The 23,478-nt window shown below is 34.6% G+C and overlaps 1 protein-coding gene across 41 annotated transcripts in view; it reads left to right on the top strand.

Annotated features, from left to right (window-relative positions):
• HDAC9 (histone deacetylase 9) overlaps positions 1 to 23,478 on the top strand; it is a 1,020,499-nt gene that overhangs the window by 592,806 nt on the left and 404,215 nt on the right. For all 41 annotated transcript variants that reach the window (XM_049093664.1, XM_049093655.1, XM_049093656.1 and 38 more), the window contains one exon: positions 2,213 to 2,334. In XM_049093664.1, coding sequence (XP_048949621.1) covers positions 2,213 to 2,334 — 122 coding nt within the window. The remainder of the gene's footprint in view (positions 1 to 2,212; positions 2,335 to 23,478) is intronic.

A 23,478-nucleotide genomic window follows, 5' to 3' on the forward strand; every position in this document is an offset into this window, starting at 1 on the left:
GGTCAAGAATATAGATTCTGTATTCAGCCAGCCTGGGCACAGACCTGGTGTCTGCCAATTCTCAGCTATGTGGCTGTGGACAGGCTCCTTGAATTCTCATCCTTCTCTTTGAAAAGATTATAATGATAGTACCTGCCCCTAGGGTTGCTGGAAAGGTCCTGTGAAATAATGTGGTAAAGCATGCAACAGAGAGCAGTGCTTAATAAATGTTAGCAAGTACCATCTCGAGGGCATGGAAGTAGATAGGTTTTTTGGTGAATGAATAACAGAAATGTGGGGTGGGGCATAGAAATTAGTTCCTATTTTGCATTTTTCTATTCTCAGATGGTGCATCTGATATCTTTACAATAATTTCTGAAGATTTGGCAGGTTGAGACTTTATTTTACTTGGCTCGATAGAAGGTGGAGATCTGAGCTATTTTTAAAAGACCAGAAGCTTTTCGACTTAAAAAAAAAAAAAAAAGGCAGGAAGACAAGGGAGGGAAGGGAAAGAGCATGAAGGCAACAAAGTAAAGCTAAGTCTTCAGGGACAAGTTTACCCCTGACCATCTGACTTCATTTCTTGCTACACTATGAGCCGAGCACACTGACTTCTCACACACAGGCTGACAACATAATACACAATATGATTACAGAAGTACAGAACCATGTTTCCCCAGGCCCAGTGAAGAGAACTATGAGATACACAGTTCTCCTTTCTGGAAAATATGAAGGATACCGTGTTTTTAAAAATTCGGACAAACCCTCATAGGCAAATATTTGGATAACAGACTAATAGATAAGTTTTGATTCTCTGATGTTATACATTTACTGAATGACCATTAGATTTTACACTTAACTGTTTTTTCATTCCTCATGTCATCCAGGATAAGAGAATAAATACTTGATTACTCTATATTGAAGTTGTAAGCATCCCAGGAATTCTATTTGAAGAGTTATTATACTTCTAATTCTATTTTATAAGTATCTGCCCTTCTCAGCATCCATTGAAAAAGGGTAACTGAGGCAGATTCCAGTTATATAAGTACTTTTAAAATGTTTATGTAATTTCTATCAGGCATGTCAGTTGGCTTGAGAAGCCAGTCCCTGAAGAAAATGTTCAGATGTTCAGTTACCATCACAAAATATTTAGAAACAAATACCATTACTTAAAACCGCACACATAATTTATAACTGATTTGTATTCCTTCTAGGTTAAAGCTCATTTTAAGAAGAGACAATACCTTTTTTAAGTGGGAAACAACTATATGCAAAGCGTGTGTCAGCTGGAAGTTCTTTAGCTGTCCCCTTGGGTATATTTAACATGACTGTCAAATGTTACTTAGCAATCCTTTATTGTACTGAATTGAACTTCAGTAGGGGCCAACTCCAAACACTATAAATCATTCGTTTATGGAATCTGAACTTAATACCTTTTTTGCCAGTTAGGGCTAGATGAAGTGCCCTTAAACCATTTTTTGAGAATGTGTAATTCAAATAAATGATACTGGTAGAACCATCATCATGGTGGTGATCCCATGCCCTGTGCATTGTTTTCTTTGTGTATCATAGTTATGGGCGTCCATATCCACTGGATAATTTGCGTTCAGCCCTGAAAACTCTTCCTTGGTAATATAGCTGCCTCTCTTTCACTATATTTATGCAGGGAATAGAAAATATTTTTAAAAATCAGTTTCATGTTGAAGAAATATGTGAGTGCCAGCCTTTACCTTAGAAGTGCTATAGAAGTCAGGAGATCTGAGGCTGTTGACACTATAACTATAATAGAAAAGCCACCCTCTTATACTTTTATTTATTACCTAGCAATTTTTGAAAATGAAGTCCCTTCTACTTTTACTTTGACTATTCTATATTACTGACTAAAAAGGATTAGGATGATGACTTTTTCACTAGTATGATGCTTAAGAAAGCCTACATGGCCATCTCAGATGATCAAAACTCAGGCTCTTGGTGAATTCTCTTTTAGTGAATTAGCAAACTTCTATATAAGTATGTGACCAGACACAACAGTGGTCATTCTTGGGAATCGTGCAACATTCTATAACATACTGCTAAAATGAACTTGGTTATATGAGGCTATGGTTTGTACACACTAAAAAGAAAGAACATAAACACAGCTGAGACACGTGTACAGCATGTGCAACTGATTATTGCTGACCCACACACAGTAAAAACTCCAGAGCAAATGGTGAACCCTCTTTTTCTTTTGTAGGGCTGCCCACCACACGTCACTGGATCAAAGCTCTCCACCCCTGAGTGGGACATCTCCGTCGTACAAATACACATTACCAGGAGCACAGGATGCAAAGGATGATTTCCCCCTTCGAAAAACTGGTAAGTTGGTTTAGCAAGACTCCACTTGCTCTTCCATAATGTACCTGTAGTTTCATTTTGCCATGCCTCTAGAGGAAAGTCAAAGGATTTGCATCAGAGCTATTGTGCCCTCTCCACCCTTGTCCTTAGCATAAGCATGTATGTGCATGCACCACGTACACATGCCAGTTTCAACATCAGTTGATTCAAGATATAATCGGGTACCTTTTTTAATTTAAAAGTTCATCATATTTGGATTTTAGACAAATTATTATCTTATTAGCAATAAATTTTCCAATTACAGAAAACAGAAATTAGATTTCTCAGAAAATTTAAATTGTCTCCACTAATGAGGACCTCTGTAATTTCTTCCTTTTATCTAAATTTTTCTTGAGCTTCAACCATTCACTTCAGAAATGGGAATAATAAACTTTCTTTCCTCACACATTTTAAAACATGTAACTTTTAATTGTTTAAGTAGTGAAAACAGATAAAACCAAAGCTACCTTTTGAGTAAGTGACTTGCCTAATGTCTCACAGATTACAGGAGACCTCAGAGTGATGCTTTGTACCTAATAATCTCATGCAATTATATAAAAATCTGCTTACGGGAACTGGGACAATGAAGCTTCTATTTGTGGAGTTTAGTAAACCGCCTTCTGGCTCTTAAGGCTAGTATTTGTTTGCTCATCTCCTTTTTCAGCCCTCTGATATGTGCATATTTAATGTGTTATGTGCTCTTACCTCTGTAATAAATATATTTAAACTTTAGCTAGATATGAGCATAAATATCATTTTGTATATGTTCTGTTCTAAATCTTCTGTTTTCCAAATGCAGTTTTTAGAGAAAGTTGTAGATTTTAAAATCTTTGTATCCAGAATTGATCTGAAAAGGTACTCAGAGAAGATAGTTTGGTTCACTGTATTTTACTCAGGTCTACTTAAGAAGAATAGATCTATGTAACTTGTATTTGAAATCTACAGAGCAAAAATGATTTCCAATAGTTTTATTAATTTTCCCAAGCAATTTTGAGTCATTAAAATGAATATAGATTGTAAAAACACACGCTATAGCTATTGTCTGTCATAATTTACCTATAGCATAATGAAGATTTAAAAATAAAATCCGTCATAAGAACTTATCACCAACCCTCTTTTGTACAACCACTGGGGTAGGATGGTGAAGTATTGCAAAGAAATCCATGCCTTTTTATTTTAATAGCCTGAGGAGTTTTGCATTTCTACTCTAAGACAATAGGTATAGTAAAATACTTCAAGAGATTAAATACCCCAGAAGGCTGTGCAAAGGGGAGAATGAGATTTATGTATTGCATAAGAACTTCACACTGTTATGTACAAATCAGATTGCCTTCCACATAAATAAACTTATCTGGGATAAAAGGAAGAAAGCAAAGAATGAGCTTCCATGTTCTTTCTGAAACACAGAGTATAGTTTATGAAAATTGATCCATAAAGGGCATGAGTTTTAGAATGTGCAGACTTTGATCTGCTGTCTTGACATTGAGTTGCGCCAATGGCATGTGTAGGAACTATTGACAGAGATTATGTGAATATTGCCTCAGGTCTCAGGGCAGTGACTGGCATTCAAGAGCCCAAGGAGTCACTAAAAGGAAAGAAAACATAAGTCCCCCTATGGCAGGAGGTTACTGATGAGTGATATAGTTACATTCATGGAGAAAGACTTCTACCCTGCTGTGCACACAGCCTTTGAATATATTCTTACCCCTGGGAGACGAAAACTGACTGCAGAACTGACACTGCCTTTGAAAAGAAGTGGCGTTTGGAACCAGTAAGGCATCCAGAAAGAAAATCTGATCTTTTTCAATACTGAAGAACAAGTACTGAAAACCCATACTTTGTGTCCCAGTTTCCATGAGAACAGTTTAGGATTTTTTTCTCTGTGAGGAATGACTAGCAAGCTGTTAATTTATTCTTGTAAAAATTCTCAGTCCACAACAGAATTCAAAGAGAAATCTTGCTCATTATATATGTTACCACATTTTATTCAAATCTGTACTAATATGAGAGACATTTTCTCTGTTGGTGTGATATATAATAATAGTGAAAAGATGCAGCCCTTGTGTTTTCTAGTGTTATATTTTCTTTATTGGCCTAGTATTTCAAGTTTATTCTTTTAATAAAATTGAAAATCTGAAGCATCGGGCCATTGATTTATACAAACAAACTTTTTAAAGCACTATACCAGTGAGGTTCTTGAACAGCCATTAATACTTTGTATGAGGGTTTCAAAATATTTCTTAATTCAATTCCTATCATCAAAGAAAAGTATTATATAATTAAGTACAGATGTTTTGTACACATTATCTAAAGTACTTAAGAGATGCCCTTCACTAATTACAAATACGGAGAACAGAACTCTTCTAACTTTTATCAATGTGATCCATTTGGTGTATTTCCAGTCCACTGTGAGAAACTTTAGACATATCTTTGCAATAAATAGAAGAGCATTGAAATATTTAGTGTGATTCAAGTGATAATTTTTACTTCAACATTTCTTATATGTTTGTTATTTAATAGTTATTACAAAATAGTAAACAAAGTATTATCATAATTACAATTAAACATATGTAATGATTGGGGAAACTAAGATAATTTTTGCATAAAGCTCTATCATATTAAATGAAATCTAGAGTAGTGGCATTGATCACATAGTGTAAATACCAGGACAGCTATAATAGAGTCAAGCTTTTCTACTGGGGCCTGTGATTATCACCCTCTGTGGTCTACTTGAATTTCACTGAATTCAATTTTAGATTTAAAAGAAGTTGTTAAATGAGTGGATCTCTTTGGATCTCTCTTTGGATCTGCATACAATACTGAATACTTCCAATTTCTTTTTAACCTACATCAGGACTGAATTGCCAATCTATATTAGCAAGGTTTAAGGGGATAAAGCTGGAACTGGAATAAGAAAAATTTTAATGACCTTAAAATGATTAAAGTGGCCCCAAGGGTATCCCTTAAACAGTGAGCACAATTTGGAACCTCTTTTGACCTCCTAGGACCCAGCCAGACGGTGATAACCTAGAAACAGTCAACCATAGAAGGCTCATTTGTCTGCGGAGATCTGACCTTTGTCATGCAAAGTGGACCTTTACTTCCTTCCCCTTAGGAGAATGATGGTTGCTCCTAAAATTTGGGCATTTAGGAAATATCAGAATAATACAACTAGGTGGCTCTAATCAGGCCCATTCCTAATTCACTTTTCTTTTAAATGTAGGAATTGAGAGTCTTTTGCTCCTTTGACAACAATGAACATTGAAGGATTTCATAATTAGTTGTGAAGTTGAGAATGAAATCATTGTTTTCAATTTTTATATTTATCGCCCACACTTAAAATAGCACTTCCTTTTAGAATTACCTTCTGTGATTCTTTTTGTTCCACAACACAAGGATTTGTTGATACTGAAATTTGTAGTATTTTATTGAACTTCATGTTTTGGCTGCAAATTATATTGTACTGTAGTATGTGACTTTTCCCCCCTAATATAGTACATTTCTAGACTGATAATAAACTATAAAATAGAGAAAGAAAGCGTCTGGATCCAGGCACTTTTGAAATAGTACATATTTCTCTCAAAGTACTGCTATATGTGGTGACTTTGAATTGACCTTCAGAATCATTTGAATTGGATTCTATTCCAGTGAGTGTGTACGTATGTTTCATAAAATATTATAGTAAAAAAATTCTAGAGGTTTTATGCTCCATTATATTATTGGGGTCTTACCCAGTGAACTTTGCCTTTCTTTGAATGTTATAGTCTTTCCATTTAATACTTCTGAACAAAGTGAACTGGCTGGCTAGATTAACCTCTTAAAGTGTGCAAGCCATTATAAAGCTTGGCGTGGACTGTTCCAGCCCCACTGAAATACTCATTTTAATGGTCAGCAACACAAGAGTAAGACTCAAATATGGAAGGGGTCCAAACATAAGTTAAGGTTTTGGAAGGCCAGTGTCATTTTCCACACTGAGTAAATTGGAAAGAAGGCAAAGATGAGATATACAGCTTTATAAATCTCCTTCAGAATAGTAGTGAGAAGTTATGTGGTACCTTGGTGACCTATTCAAGTTATTATAATCCAGAATTAATACAAGAAGGCTTTTTTAATCTTAGGTCCTAAAATCTCTCTTTTTCCTTCTTTCTGTGTTTTTCTCATGATATGCAAACACATACTCATGTGCACACATGGACGTGCACCCACATTTCTGCCCAGATAGTACTAAAAGAGTGCTTATGCTTGTAAAAATACCACTCAGAGTCTTATTCCAGATTAACAAAAACTGGAGGATTCTTATCTATTTTAGTACTCTTAGTTCCATTGTAGCAGTCATTCTTGCTTTAAATTACTAGAATATTCTTTTCGTGATAATGTTACAAAGTTTTCCCAGAATCGAGAAGCAATGTGGCATAGTAACACCAGGCTTTGAATCCACCTACCAGTTCGAAATCTGGATCCTCATTTTAGGAAATTTACTTAACCTCTTGGCCTTATGACTCTGTCATCTGTAAAATAGGAATAATTATTGCACTTGGTTCATACAGTTAGTTTAGGAATTCAGTTAAGTATTGTGTGTAATGAGCTGAGGATCATACCTAGAATTTAGGGAGCGCTTAGTTAATTTTATGTTGAGGAATTCATCTTCATTTATTTTTATCAAGTTAAAACTGCATATCTTACTCTTGTGGGAAGTCTTTTTAAGGTCTAACATTCTGCTACATTTTTATTGATTTCACAAACAACTGAGGAGAAAGTGACAAACGGTCTTTTTAAGCTATGTGAAACTTTTAGTACTAATGTCAACATTGGAATAAAGGGTTTTGCCAGTTTTGTATTTCCCTGGCATCTCAGAGCGAAATGTGGTGTCTAAAAATAGTAGCAGACTTGTTTCTGTCATCTAACATAGGAAGAACACTAATTGATACTTTATGCTCACTGGGGCTAAGTTGTGTTTTGATTTCTGCCCTTTGACTTGACTTTTAAATTGTTAGATTTTAATTTTTAGAACAGTTTTAGATTCACACACACACACACACACATACAAAAAAAAAAAAAAAAACTGAGCAGATAGTATACAGACAGGGCTTCCATATCATTCTCCACACCCTCTCCCCCTACCGGCTCTGCTCTTACTTACATGTTGCATGAGTATGGTACATTTGGTATAATTTATGAACCACTAGATACATTATTATTAGCGTAGTACCTAACTTACATTAAGGTTTACTCTTAGTGTTATAAAATTCTATAGATTTTGACACATGCATAATGTCATATCATGTATCCATCATGACAATATAATAAAGAAGAGATTCACTGCCCTCAAAATCCTCTCGCTCCATGGATTCATCCCTCCCCCTGACCAGCCTCTGATAATCACTGGTGTCTCTACTGTCTCTATAGTCTTGCTTCTGTAGCATGTCACATAGTTGGAATCATATTGTATAATGTATTTAGCCTTCCAGACTGGATTCTTTCACTTGGCAATATGCATTTAAGATTTCTCCATGTCTTTTTTGTGGCTTGAAAGCTTTTTTTATTTTTTTTTTTTTTAAGATTTAGTTATTTATTCATGAGAGACACAGAGGGAGAGGCAGAGACATGGGTAGAAGGAGAAGCAGGCTCCATGCAGGGAGCCTAATGTAGGACTTGATCCCGTGACTCCAGGATCATGCCCTGGGCTGAAGGCAGAAGCTCAACCGCTGAGCCACCCAGGTGTCCCAAGCTCATTTCTTTTTATTGCTAAGTAATACTGTATTATAAAAGGAACCACAATGTGTTCATCATCTACCTATTGAAAGACATCCTGGTTCCTTCCAAGTTTTAGGAGTTATGAATAAATCTATTGTAAATATTCCCATGTATGTTTTGCATAGATACAAGTTTTGAACTGAATTAGGTTAATACATAGGAGTGTGATAGCTGGATCTTTTGATAAAATTGTTTAGTTTTGTAAGAAACTGCCAAACTATCTTCCAAAGTGGCTGTACTATTTTGAACACCCACCAGCAGTGAATCAGAGTTCTTGTTGCTACACATACTCACCAGCACTTGGTATTTTCAGTTTCAGTTTTTTTTGGATTTTGAACATTCTAATAGGTATATAATGGTTTCCCATTTTGGTTTTAAGGTGTAACTTCCTAGTATTATCATGGTGTATTTTTCTCCACTCCTTTACTTTTAATCTTTATTTTTTATCTTTTTAAAGATTTTTATTTATTTATTTGAGAGAGAGAGAGAGAGAAAGAGCAAGCACAAGCAGGTGAGAGGCAGAGGGTGAGACAGAAGCCCCACTGTGCAGTGAACCAGACCTGGGGCTTGATCCCAGGTCTCTGGGATCATGACCTGAACTAAAGACAGACATTTAACCCACTGAGCCACCCTATCTGTGTCTTTATTTTTAAAATAGTTTTCTTATAGGCCACATATACTTGGGTCTTTTTTGAAAATCCACTCTGACAGTCTCTTTTAATAAGTGTATTTGACCATTCACATCTAAAATGGTGATTGATCTATTGTTAGATTATTACCACGACGTGTGTAACTGTTTTCTAATCATTGTACTTACTCTTTATTGTTATCATTTTTTTATTTCCCCTCTTTTTCTAGCCTCTTTGGATTTAATTAACCATTGTATGATTCCATGTTCTCTATCATTTTAGCATATCATTTGTACCTCTTTAAAACTTTTTTATTTTGTGGTTTCCTTAGAGTTTGAAGTACATATTTGTGGCTGAGCTGCATCTACTTTCAAATAATACTGTAGTGCTTTATCAGCATAGGTGCCTTCCAACAGCACATTCTGAGTTCCTCCCACCCACCCTTTATCAAATTGCTGTCATTCACCTCCTTTTTCTGTAAGCTAAAATCACCCAATACATTGTTAATATTATTATTTTGAATAGTTTATTAGATCAATTAAAAATAAGAATAATAAAATACTTTACTTTTACTTCATTTCCTTTACATAAATAGAAGTTTCTGAACTATATCCTTTTCTTTCTTTTTGAAGATCTTCTTTTATTATTTCTTGCAAGGCAAATATACTGGCAAAATTCCCTTAGTCTTTGTTTGTCTGAGAAAGATTTTATTGAATATGGAATTCTAAGTTGCTGGATTTTTTATTGCAACATTTGAAACCTATCACTACACTCTGCTTGCTTGCATCATTTCTGACAAGAAATCTTGTATAATTCTTATCCTGGTTACTCTATAGGCAAGTTGCTTTCTAATATCCTCTGGTTTCTTTGAAGATAGCCTTTTTGTCTTTGGTTTTCTGCAGTTCAAATATGATTTATGTAGGTGTTTAACCTTTGGTATTTATATTGCTTCATGTTCCCTGAGATTCCTATACCTGTGCATTTTAGCCATTATTTATATATTCTTCTGTTCCTTTCCTTCTTGTTATTTTAAGATCCCCATTACACATATATTCCATCTTTTGTAATTGTCCCAGAGTTCTAGTATATTGTGTTCTTTTTTTCTCTTTGCCTTTCAGCTTAGGAAGTGTCTATTGACATGTCTTCAAGATCACTGATTCTTTCCTCAGCCACATCCAGTCCACAGATGAGCCCATCACGTCATTCTTCATTCTGTGTTTTTGATTTCAAGCATTTCCTTTTCATTCTGTCTTAGAGATCTCTCTGCTTATATTGCCCATGTGTTCTTGCAAGTTGTCAACTTTTTCCATTAGAGCTTCTGCTTCCAGTAAGCTGATCTCAGCTGCAATTTTCTGTATTTTCCTGGCTCTCCAGAGTTCAGGGTAGCACCTCGCTCTGAGACTTTTATTCTCTGAAGGATGGAAAGAAACTGCTTTGATTTTTACTTTGCTCAGCTTTTTTCTTGTGGTGAGGATGGAAGTGAAGATTTCCAAGCTCTTTACATGTTGGAGTTGATTCCAGAAGTCTGCCATGGACTTTAAAGCCTATAAAATATTTTAAAATATTTAAACACAACTTTCCAATTTTTTGAGGTGACAGATTTATATTTAAGCAATATAATTCTTACCAATTAATTATAATAGATTTTTTAAGGATTAGCATAAATGATTGTCTTTCTCAGCTTGGTCATGACTAAAATCCATGTGCTAAAAACTGTGACAGAATAGGCTGAAATAATTTTAAATCACATTTTGGAAGGAATCCAATACTTTGTGCTAAAGTCCTTGCCTAATGATTTATTCTATGATATTTTATTCTGTATCCTCTTCTGTATGTCATCTTTCTCTTCTTAATTGGAACCGCACCCTATTGATTTTGGTACTTTGAAAATAAATTTGATGAAATATTGAGTTGGAAGGGAATATAAACTACTGTGTAAGCAAGATTTGGGAATTATAAGGATTTTTTTTCTGTATTTCTAATTTTTCTCATTATATCAAACTAGAAATTTGATAAGGTATAAAAAACAATTGTGGCCCTCCAAAAATTAGAAAATTTAGTTCCTTTTTAAAATAAGATTTAATTTTTCACATAGATAATTTACTTTTTACAAGAAGACTTTTTGATAGATTTAATCACTTTGATTATGAAAAGGTAGCTATTTTAAACTATTTCATTGATTCTAAAATGCTCATTTTTTTAAACAAATATATGTCTGAAACCTGAATGAGTCCAATGGATGATATTTTCACAGTTCTACCAGCAATGTTTTTTGCTTTTGCATTTTTTTCTTAGTGATTGTGCATGCTACAATTGATCAATTACTGTAATATTTACCTAAGAATTAAATGGTTTAGAATAATGTGACTTGTTATAAAATAGAAAAATATAAATTGATTTTTTATTTAAAATTATAAAAGGCATAGAAATTAATGTTCCTAAGAATTATCTATTCAAAAGTTAGTTTGGTTAAGTTAGAATCAAGGAACAAAATGATTTAAGTTTCGCAATTCAATAAACAAGAAGCTGGTCTCACAGATTGTATGTGCAATATGGATGATAACTAGTTAGAGCCAAGAGCAAGTATCAATTGCAAATTGTGTGATAATTAAACAACCTTGTAAGAACTTTGAAAATCTAAATTGAATTATTTGGTTGTGGGGGAAACTAGTATGAAAATGCTAATATAGCCTAGAAAGACAAAGCATGGAAAATAATCTTATGGTTTGGAGTTAGATCTGGCTGAGAATTTTAGTATGGTGCTACCACTTAGGACTGTGTAACCATGGACAAGTTAAAAGGACTTCTCTGAACCTGTTTTTTCAAGTATCAAGTATGGAAAATACTTGCCTTACAGAATTATTATAAGTAATAAAGGTATTATATGAAAGTGTCTAGCACAGTGCCTGATATATGGCTGTCTCAGTGCATATTTCCTGTATGAGTTACTGGGAATGAAGGTATGGTATTTGTGGTAGGAACTATTGGTAGTAGCCAGATGGTATAATAATGCAGGACTTGGAATAGCAAAAGGAGTGTAGAACTATGGTCTTAACCCTGTCACTAATATATGACCTTAAACATAGCACTTCATGATTTGGGATCTCAGATTTCTTAGTTAAGGGAAAGATTTGGAGCAAATGATGCCTAAGATTTTATATAAGTCTAAAAAGGAAATATTATGTTTCATGAGGAGTAAGATAAGAAAATGTTAATAATTTGAAGACCATATAAATAAGAAATAAATAATGGTGCTTCTGCAGAATTATGTCTCAAATTCATTGTAATTAACTGTAATAAAGTCTAATGACATATTTTTCACTCCCCATAAAGTATTCAATTAGAAATAGGCAGGACATTTTAGATAAGATTGGAATGAGAAATTGGCAAAAAATAATAATTAAGATTTTAAAAGCATTTAGCCATCTGTTGTATAATCATGAGAATGATTGAAAAAAGACTCCTAATTTGTAATATTCACAATTTATAACTTGAAACACTGCGGGAAAAAGTCCATGGAATATGTACACTTACACATCTCTAGACATATCTAAAAAAAATAAATTAAAAGATGACAGAAAATAAATGATGAAATGTTTGCAATTGTATTTTCTTTAAAATCAGCCACTCACTGGGTTACTTTGAAATGAAAGGGTCCTTTATAGCAAAGAAATCTGAAGGAAACCATTATCTGTTTCCTAAAAAACCTTCTTAGTATTAAGGCAGCTTGTAATAAAAGTTTATCCTGGCATGCTAGGTTTTTCATCAAATGGCCTTAATTTACCAACTCAGAGTCACCTTTATTTTTGTTTCCTGATCTCCTTTTTTATAAAACTATTTGTTTTGAAGCTTCTTATTTTTATTATTATCTCAAGATTTATACATTCTTTACCAGCTATCCATATAAAAGATAAATTCAAAAGTCATTTTTTTTCCTTTCTTTTTTTTTTTAATTTTTATTTATTTATGATAGTCACAGAGAGAGAGAGAGAGAGAGAGGCGCAGAGACACAGGCAGAGGGAGAAGCAGGCTCCATGCACCGGGAGCCCGATGTGGGATTCGATCCCGGGTCTCCAGGATCGCGCCCTGGGCCAAAGGCAGGCGCCAAACCGCTGTGCCACCCAGGGATCCCCTCAAAAGTCATTTTTTATAAAACCTTCATTCTGACATTTTCTTTATCTGTATTCTCATATCACTATAATTTTTACTATAAAAGCTGGCAATCATATTTTAATTATTAGATACCATATTTCATACTGATGTTTTTATCTTGTTCTTCTTCCCAATTAGATGGTAAAAATGTCCTTAAAGAGAGTGTTTATGATATATTCATTCCTTATCTGACAAACCACACTTTCTGCTGTGCTTCTTATCTTAGTGAGTAGTAAAGAAATCAATATACATAAAACAGGATTTTTGGCATTACTGAGTGCTGCACATGTAGTAGGTTCCTGAGAGGGTTATTGAAAATTAACTTAATTTAGTATTTGGACCACCTTATTTCTAGAGGAGCTACTATTTTAGATTTCAAGATTATAAATATTCTTGAGTAAAAGCAAAGATCTAAACCACCTGAAGAATATAGATAGAAGACATTGAGATAGTAATTTTTTAGTTATAAGCATTTGGCATATTTAATTGGAATTATCTATTTAATTTTATTATATATATATTTTAAAGTAGATAACATGGAATAAGTTCTCAGAGAGCATTTACTAGCCTGCTTCAGCTATGTTTATGTGGTTCTTTGAAAATAATGGTGGGAAAATTCTATATCTGCATTGTCCAATTCACTAGCCACTAGGCAGGTATAGCCACTTGAAATTAAACACAAATGTGGCTAGTGTGCCTGAAGAGAGAAGTTTTTTTGAAAATTTTTAATAAGTTTAACTTTAAATGTCCACATGTAGCTAGACTGTTTACCATCATACAGGACAGCATGAGTAAGACTGAGGCAGCAGAAATGTGGCTTGAGTGTCATGACAAAATCTCTCTGGTGCCCAAGGCAGACATCACTAATCAGTCACAGCAAACTCCTCCCTCTGAGTTTGGACATAGCCTTGGAAGCATTTTTAAATCACATCACCCAAAGAAGGTATAATGTCTGAGCAGAATTAGGCTTTTTAGAACTCTTAATTTTTAAGTAGCATGAAACCAATACAAATTAGCTTAGTTTAAAAAAGAATAGGAGGGGATGTGGAGGGGTTCTTTTAACTGAATTTTCGTAGTCTCTATGTGCTTAGATACTGGTTCAGTGTGATCACACTGGTTCTGCTGGACTTTACATACAGTAATGCTGTCTCCAAATGGTGTCAGGGATAACCTAGTACAGCCCTAGGCCTAATTCCTAGCTGCCTAACAAGATTAGCAAAAACAAGCACTTTCCACCAAGTAGTTCTGATAAATTCCCAGGACTAACTAATTCAGTTGAACAGATTGGGTCTTGTACCAACCCTGAATGCATCACTCTCACAGAGAGACAGATTACATTGATGTGGAGATTACCTCACCTGCTCACTCTGGAAGTTTGAATGGAATTTATAGTTGCTCTCTACATGGCCTGGACTGAAACTAAAACTCTGACCAGCATTCATTCTTCTAAAAGGCAGATCTGATTGTATTAACACTTTGTCTCGGCCTCTCTCTCCTTTTAGTATCACGTCATCTGCGGATAGTGCAAATTTCACTTCTTCTTACCCATTGTGATGCCTTCTATTTCTTTTTCTTGTCTGACTGCTACGGCTAAGGCCTTCCAGTACTGTGTTGAATAGAAGTGGTGAAAGCAGACATCCTTGTCTTGTTCCTGACCTTATAGGTCTCAGTTTTTCACCACTCAGTATGATGTCAGCTGTGAGTTTTTCATATGTGGCCTTTATTACATTAGAGTATGTTCCTTCTATGCATACTTTGTTGAGAGTTTTTATCAGGAGTGAATGTTGTAGTTTGTTAAATGCTTTTTCTGCATCTGTTGAGATGATCATATGGTTCTTGTCCTTTCTCTTATTAATGTGATTATTACATTCATTGATTTGCAAATATTGAACCTCCTTTGCATCCTGGAATAAATCTCATATGATCACAGTGAATGATTTTTAATATATTGTTGGATTCAGTTTGCTAATATTTTGTTGAGGATTTTTGCATCTGTGTTCATCGGAGATACTGGATTATAGTTTTCTTTTTTTTTCTTTTTTTTTTGTAGTGTCTTTGTCTGGTTTTGGTATCAGGGTGATTCTGGCGTCATAGATTGAATTTGGAAGCTTTCTTTGTTCTTCTATTTCTTTGAAATTGTTTGAGAAGAGTAGATATTAACTCTTCTTCAACTGTTTGGTGGAATTCACCAATGAAGCCATCTAGTTCTAGACTTTGTTGGGAGTTTTTGATTGCTCGTTAACTTTCATTGCTAGTAATTAGTGTGTTAAAATTTTCTACTTCTTCCTGATTCAATTTTGGAAGATTGTATGTTTCTGGGAATTTATCCATTTCTTCTAAGTTGTCCAATTTGTTGGTATACAATTTTTCATTCAGTTTATTATAATCCTGTGTATTTCTGTGGTATCAGTTGTTATTTCTCCTCCTTTATGATTTTATTTATTTGAGTCTTCTCTCTTTCTTTTAATGAAAGATTTATCAATTATTTTATCTTTTCTAAGAACCAGTTCCTGGTTTCCCCAATATGCATTAATCTGGTCCTATTAAATCTCTTACTCAAAATATTGTGTGATTGTCACACATACTTGCAACTTTCTTCAGTGGTCTCTTCAGGTCTGAATTTCCTACTTATTCTCAAAAGTCACCCTAAACGCTACAATTTGTAGGAAGTTTTCCCAAATCCTCTTTTTATCCTTTCCTGAAGCAGTGATGTTGAAATCTTTTATAATTCGTCTCCCTTAATTTTCCTTTTTTATCTATGTTTATTTCCGTGTAAACACTGCTTCTGTATAATAATGAAATTTACTCAGTGGCAGGATTTGTCTTATATATTTTTTGGTCCAAACAATGGAGATCACAGTATGTTTCTTTAATATAATCAGTGTCTTTTAAATTTTTTTAGCTATGATGTAGATCATTTGGATCATTTGGAATGAGTGTGGAGTACACACTCATTACAAAAACTAATAAAATTCACAATAACTATCATGTATGACAGTTTCTTTACTATTCTACTTGTTTTATTTTAAGATGCTGGTTACAGTACAGTAGATTCATGTCATATTCCTCATTTTGCAAAATACTAAAGAGGATAATCAGGCAAGGTTTACGAGATGAGTATTTGCGAGAAAAGTGCACTGTGAACTTTGTGATATAAGTCATTTTTGGAATAAAGAATGTAATATCAAGAGGAGCATAGTGATTAATTGCATGGTGATTAATTGCATGGTGATGATGTTTGCCTACTTCAGATGCTGTTGCATTATAGTAAAACACTGATAAATAAGAGAGGAGCAAATTACCTTGCTGTGATAGTTGGTAAGGGATAAGTGGGTAACTTACAGATTTTGAGATTACTGCTGGCAGGAATAATTTACATATGTTTTAAAAATATGTTTATTAAATAATAACTTTGAAGAGAATTAGTGTTGACAGCTGGTTAGATTTTTATGGTACTAATAGATAACATTGGTTACTATGTGCAAAATACCATTGTAAGCACCTTATCTATATATCTTAGTGATTCTGTACAGTAACCCTTGAAATACATCTCAATGTTTTTCACTAGGTTTCTAGACAAGGGAACAGACACAGAAAGATCAGTGATTTTATTTACATGAGTGAGTGTAATGCCAGGTTTGAAGGACAGTGCCAAGTTTGAAGGCAGTAAGTTTTATTTCAGAACCTGGCCTTTCAATCCCTCTGTTTCATACATAAATAAATGGTAGCTAGTATCATTGAAAAAGGCAATTTTCCTAAAGTTATAGCACCACTATAACTTTATATTCTAATACAAGTAGTGAATTATAACAATTCAGATTGTACCAATTACAATTTAAGTCTAATGATGAATATGTTCAAAATATTTTAGAACTAACATACGAACTTAGATTAGTTTTCAAAAATGCAACAAGTACACTTTCCTTTGAAACCAATTTATTTATTGTTTATTTTTAAGATTTTGTTTATTTATTCATGCGAGACAGAGAGAGAGAGAGATGCAGACACACAGGCAGAGGGAGAAGCAGGCTCCATGCAGGGAGCCTGATGTGGGACTCGATCCCAGGACATCAGGACCATGCCCTGAGCAAAAGGCAGGCGCTAAACCACTGAGCTACCCAGGAATCCCCAAATTATTTAAAATCATAAATTGATGTATTCTCTCTGGATCTAACTATTTAAACATTTTTAAAAATAAGCTATTCTAGAAATAAAATATAATTTTCAGTTGGATTTTCCAAATATATTTGCCACACAATCAAATATGAGCTAATTTATTGATTAATAACAGAATTATGAGAAACTGTAAATGTAAAATTAGTGCCAGAATATGACTTTGCAATCACTGTACAAGAAAAAAATCTACTTTTTGAAATATGCTAGATTTTTTTAGGGAGTTAGATAAGCTCGTGGATATATAAGAATTAATAGACATACCTTATATATGTTTGAATATTCCATGTAGAAGCTATTTTACTTTTTAGATTTATTATGTTATTCATTTGTAATATAGTTATAAGAAAAAATTATGATGAATATTTCTCCATCTTTTAGAGAATGTTCCTTAAAGACACATGCATTATGTTTCCATTACCATTACATATACATACATGTAAAATAATTTCCCTTTGGTTGTATTGCTAGGATAATGTTTGTCTCAAAGAATGAATATGCTCACTTATTAGAACAATATAACTCTTTATATTTTTCCTTTAGCTCTCATTGTCAGAACTAAGCTATTCAGTTTGTTCAACTGAAGTAGCTATCCTTAGCTTATCCGATCCTTACTTGTTTATTTGGCTTACTATATTATATATTTACTGTTTTTTTTTTATTAGAAGGCATCCATTTTAATTGTACAAAATATATAAATCAATAAAATAGAAAAAATTATAATTTCTTTGTTGCCACCATAAGAATATTACTCACTTTTTGATGTCTTTTAATATCAAATTTGAATCTCCCATATCATTTTATTGGGTAAATAATAATTTAGCATAACAGCTATATCATAATTTATTTACAGTGCTCTAATATTGGACATTTAAAGTATTTCCAGTGTTTGCTATTAAAATAATATTTCAGGAAACATTACAAAATTTCCATCCTTAGGTAAATTGCTTATTATTTTTACAGGAAAGATTTCTAGCAGTATATTTTCTGGTTCAGACTCTATCTAATCTATAAAACTAATTTCACTTTTCACCCCTAACTACAGTGATTGAAAATGCCTATTATTGGGGCATCTGGGTGGCTAAGTGAGTTAAGCATTTGCCTTTAGCTCAGGTCATGATCCTGGGGTCCTGGGATCAAGCCCCTCATCAGACTCCCTGCTCAGCTGGGCGTCTGCTTCTCCCTCTCTGTGCTCCTCCCCCACACTTGTGTGCTCTCTCTCTCTCTCTCTCAAATAAATACAATCTTAAAAAAAAAGAGAAAGTGCGTATTATTTGTGGATACTAATCTATCCTGGGCAACTTTATTTCTTTACAATTTGCCCATCTTATTTATATCATTTCTCGAGAAAATCTTGAAGTTCCTTTAAAGGTGGCATTATATAAATAACTTAATTACAATATTGCCAGTGCATTTTTCTCAGGAATGGGATATACATATGAATGCTTAGAGAATGAGAGAAGTAAGAATGCTCAGGGAGGACTCAGGATAGTAAAGAAAGTAAGGAGGTAGAGAATTCAAGGATGAAGAGCTCTGTGCTACAGAAGGCAAGAAGAGAAATGAATGGATATTTCAAGGATAGGTCCTGGAAATATCATAATACCTTTCACTTGTTTGTAAGTAAATGATATAATCCAGAGGAGATAACTGAGTAAATCCTAAGGAATGACATGAGAACACAGGAAAACATTCTATCAGGAAAGGGAATGGAGACGCTGGCACATGAGAAAAGGCCATGACTGTAAGAAATAAAAATTCAGTTTAGTTCCAATTTTCCCTCCTCCTTTTGTTGTCAAAATTTGAATCTTCTCCATCATTACCTGTGTGATTGAGTTCAGAATAGCACTTATTAAACATTTATTCTACCTTAGTTATCCTGTTAGGCTATGATGTTACAAAAATCTGTATCCTCTGATTTAGCTCTTTTTTTTCTTCTTTATCAGTATTCTCATAGGACACCAAAACTTACAAATCCCTAAATCAGTGGATTCTTCTTAGGTTTTTTCTTTATCTTTTGTAGCTTTGGATCCCATTGACCAACTTTTACTCTTTCCCCTTTGAAGTTAAATTTTATATGCTGCTCTTCATTTCATCTGCTTCTCCTCTCTGTTTGCAGTTCTACATCCTTTATACCTGCAGCCCATGAAACATGGGATTTCCCAACTTCAGTTGTCTCCTCTCTGCATGTTGTTCTGTAGTTTTAATTTTCCCATGTGTTAAATACCATCACCCTATTGAAGGTCTTTTTTTTTTTTTAAGATTTTATTTATTTATTCATAGAGACACACGGGGTGGGGGGGAGAGAGGCAGAGGGAGAAGCAGGCCCCATGCAGGGAGCCCAACGTGGGACTCCATCCTGTCTCCAGGATCACACCCCAGGCTGCAGGGGGTGCCAAACTGTTGCGCCACTGGAGCTGCCCTATTGAAGGTCTTTAATTCTAGTTCTTGTTCATTCTAATCAGTAGGTACCTCTGATGGTGAGGTTTAACTCAGCTTCCTCATTCATACAAGGAACAGACTAATCTAAGACCATCTTCATTTTTTTCCTTTAAGTTTTTTCATTTGTGGTCAAAATCCACATCTCTAATTCTCAACATTTCTATAGATTCCAGGCTGACATTCCCAAGGTGTCCGCCATTATTGTCACTTCCCAGATTTAAAAGTTGACCCTCCCTTCAAGTCCTGTCCTAATTTTTCTTGATTCTGCTAAAACCTCTGCTCTAAACATGCAGATTTGACCATGAGATTCTCCTTGGCTTCATGGTCTTTTCTCTCCTCTTGTCCAGTTCATCACCAAGTGAAGACCTTTGCTCTACCAGCTCTTTCTTTTTTTTTAAGTAGAAGTCATCTGGGTTCCTGGGTGGCTCAGTGGTTGAGCATCTGCCTTTGGCTCAGGTCATGATCCAGAAGTCCTGGGATCGAGTTCCACACTGGGCTCCCCACAGGGAACCCATTTCTCCCTCTGCCTATGTCTCTGCCTCTCTTTGTGTCTCTTATGAATAAATAAATAAAATCTTCAAAAAAAACCAGGAATCTTTTTAGATATAAAATTGTTCCTTCCCTAATACCTAATATACAGCTTTGCACAGAACAAGTGCTCAATTAATAATTGTTAAAGGGAGTGTCTCATTCTTCTTGTCTGACTGCTACAGTTCTCCTTCAGAGATGTCAAATCATAATTAAAACCAATTAAATGAGAATCAGCAACATTCTCTTTTTTCCCCCTACTCTTAGCTCAAGTACAACATTTAAACCACCTGAAATAGAATAAACTGGTAAGGAAAACAATGCTGTTCTTTGAGCCCTGATAGAACATAAATTCAGTGAAAATCTGTTCAAACCACAACTCTAATTAAAGGTTTTAGCTGCCAAATAATATGTTCTGGTTAAAGCCAAGTTAGTATTATGGAGTGTTTCAGGAATAAGAGCACAGGCTTTATACTTTGCTGTTGATTTTCTCATGGGAAACTTATGTAAAGCAGAGTGATACCTCCCTGTTGACTTTAACTTTTAGAAATGCAAAGCATGCTGAAATTGTACATAATTCTCTTCTAAAGAAAAGGAAATAGCATTTCAATGGTTTTCCTCAGTGTCTTATTGAGTTATGGTGGGGCACAATTATGTCTGTTAAATTGATTTACCAGATGGAACGTTACATTTTATATTCAGCTGATTAAGTTGTAGGAGACTAGAATTGTATCTCATACCCTGAAGATCATATATAAAAGCTAAAATATTTTAATTAACTACATTTTGAAACTGGCTAATTAGAGGTTTAACTAGTTTTTTTTTTTTTTCTCTCCTTTAACTTACATTGCACTAAAAAAAGGGAAATTGTTCTTAGGAATGGGCCTTATCATACAGTTGTTATTTGGCTTAATAATTCAATATCTCAAATGGAATCTGTAAAAAAAAAAAAAAAACGTAAAATGTTCCCACTTGACTGAATTTTGGAAATTGCTTTCTTGTCATGGCTGTTTAATATGTACAAAGTATTCTTAGCATATTAGGTTTAAAATAAATGATCCTTAACTTACACCTTAACAGAAAAAATTTAAAGAAAAAAAAACTCTTATTTTTGCTCCTTTTTCTCTTTTTGACCTTTTCACAGGTAAGAAAATATATTAATAAAACCTTTACCTTTTAAAGAAAATCAAATCTGATAAAATAGTAAATACTAATTTTAAGTAAATTATTGTCCTGGTTATTTTGATAAGTGATGAGCATATACATCATTAAAAGTTTCCTTTAATACCTGATTTGTTTACCTAAAAATAATGCAATAAGAATATAGCACAGTAAAACGTGATCTAGTCAGAACCGAATATTTGAGAATATTCAGACTTCCAAAACAGTGCCAATGGTGGAATTCATTAGACTGCTGTATTGGCTTCCTATGGCTCCTATAATAAATTATTGTAAACTTAGTTGCTTAAAATGCACATATTTATGCTCTCACTGTACTACAGGTCAGAAGTCCTAAATAGATATCTCTGGGTGTCAGCAGGGCTATGTTCCTTTCTGGAGGCTCTAGGGGCAATTCCATCTCTTTGCTGTTTCCAGCTTCTGGGGGCTGCCTGCATTCTCTGGCTTGAGGCCCACTTCCATCTTCAAGCCAGCAGTGACTGCATAGCTCTGGCATTCACTCTTCTGCCTCTCTTTTTGATTTTTGTTTGTTTTGTTTTGTTTTTCTTTCAAAAGACACTTGTGATTATCCTGGGCCCACCTGGATAATCTCCTTCTTGTTAAATGAGCTGATTAGCAACCTAAAGTCCATCTGCCACCTAAATTCTTTTTTACCCTGTGAAGTAACAATCACACTTTCTGGAGAATAGGACATAGATAACTTGGCCAAGGGGGCATTATTCTGCCCACCACAACTAACATAGAGTATTTATTAGGATGGTGTTTGGTACGGAATCTTTTGACTTACTACTTCTTCACCAATTTATCCAGATTGTCATCCAGAGAATATTGGCTAAAAAAAGATGTTTTACTAAAGGTTTGTCTAGTGGTGACAAGGGCCTTTTGTCGAGGGCCCCAAGATTCTGGGACGACCTTAGTATATCCAGAGGGAAGGGGCACCTGGGTGGCTCAGTGGTTGAGTGTCTGCCTTTGGCTCAGGGCATAATCCCAGGGTCCTAGGATTGAGTCCCACAACGGACTCCCACAGGTGCTTCTCCCTCTTCCTATGTCTCTGTGTCTCTTATGAATAAAATCTTAAAAAAAAAAAAAATATATATATATATATATATATATATATATATATATATATCCAGAGGCAAAATACTGCCTTTTACATCAGTCTGAAATGGATAAGAGTGTTTTCTTATAAATATGTATTCCAAAAAAAATCTGTAATAAAGATAATAAAGCTGTGAATTCCATTGAGGCAGAAATGAATTACCAAGAACATTCCCAAATCATAAAGTTCACAAAATCATAATCTACAAAGGGAAGTAATTAATAACAAGACCTGCCCCAGTAACTTGGAAGATTTTGAAACAGGGAAAGAACAGGAAGCAAGGTAGCACTTGAGTTGAGTGAAGGACAAACTCCTGTGGATCAGAAGTCAGTGCTGACCATTTCTTCTGGTGCTGTTGATCCATGGCAACTGGCTGTGTCTCAGGGGTTTTGAAGGGCCGCATATACTAGTGACTGCACATAAAGACTCGAAATTATATTGAAATAGATAACAGTTCCAAGAAGTAGTAATTAAACAGTATATATATATATATATATATATATATGAATGAAGATGGACCAGGAGCCACTTAAGCTAAACTGAACAATGTGATAATGTGATTGCTGGAGGAGACTAATCGGAACCACCTTCTGCATAGTGACCTCATCCAGAAAGCTGGAGGCGCCCTGGGCAGCTGGTTCTCCTTTATCTCATCAGGGATTCTTCTGCCATCATTTGCTCTTAAGCCTCCACTTTCTCATCATGCCTTCTGTTGCAGCTCAATACCCATTTAGTTCATTGCCCATTCCGGTTATTGACCATTCTCTGACTCCAGCATACTCTTGTCCAGTCCACCTTCCATCTTTCTAAATTTTAAATCTAGTCACCTTACCCTCCTACTTAAGAATCATGTAACACCTCTTCTGTCATCTTCTACGGCCGAAGTACTTATGTGGCATTCACACCCTTTCTCCTTCTCCCTTCTACCCTCTTGCCCTAACCTTCTCTCCTAACCTGTCCCTGCTCTACTTTCTCATATGGCTTGCCCCAACAGTACTAAACAAGTTGCAATCCCATAAAAAACTCTGTTTCACACTCATGAAAGCCATTCACAGCTGATTTTCCAAATGGTCATTGCTTTTCCTAAAGCGTATGCTTGAATAGTTCTTACTTTTTTGTAAATGCTCAGCTGACACATACTTCCCCTCTGTGAAACTTCTCTTGGTACCTGTC

The sequence above is a fragment of the Canis lupus genome, chromosome 14 (genome assembly GCF_003254725.2).
Source record: "Canis lupus dingo isolate Sandy chromosome 14, ASM325472v2, whole genome shotgun sequence".
NCBI lineage: Eukaryota > Metazoa > Chordata > Mammalia > Carnivora > Canidae > Canis > Canis lupus.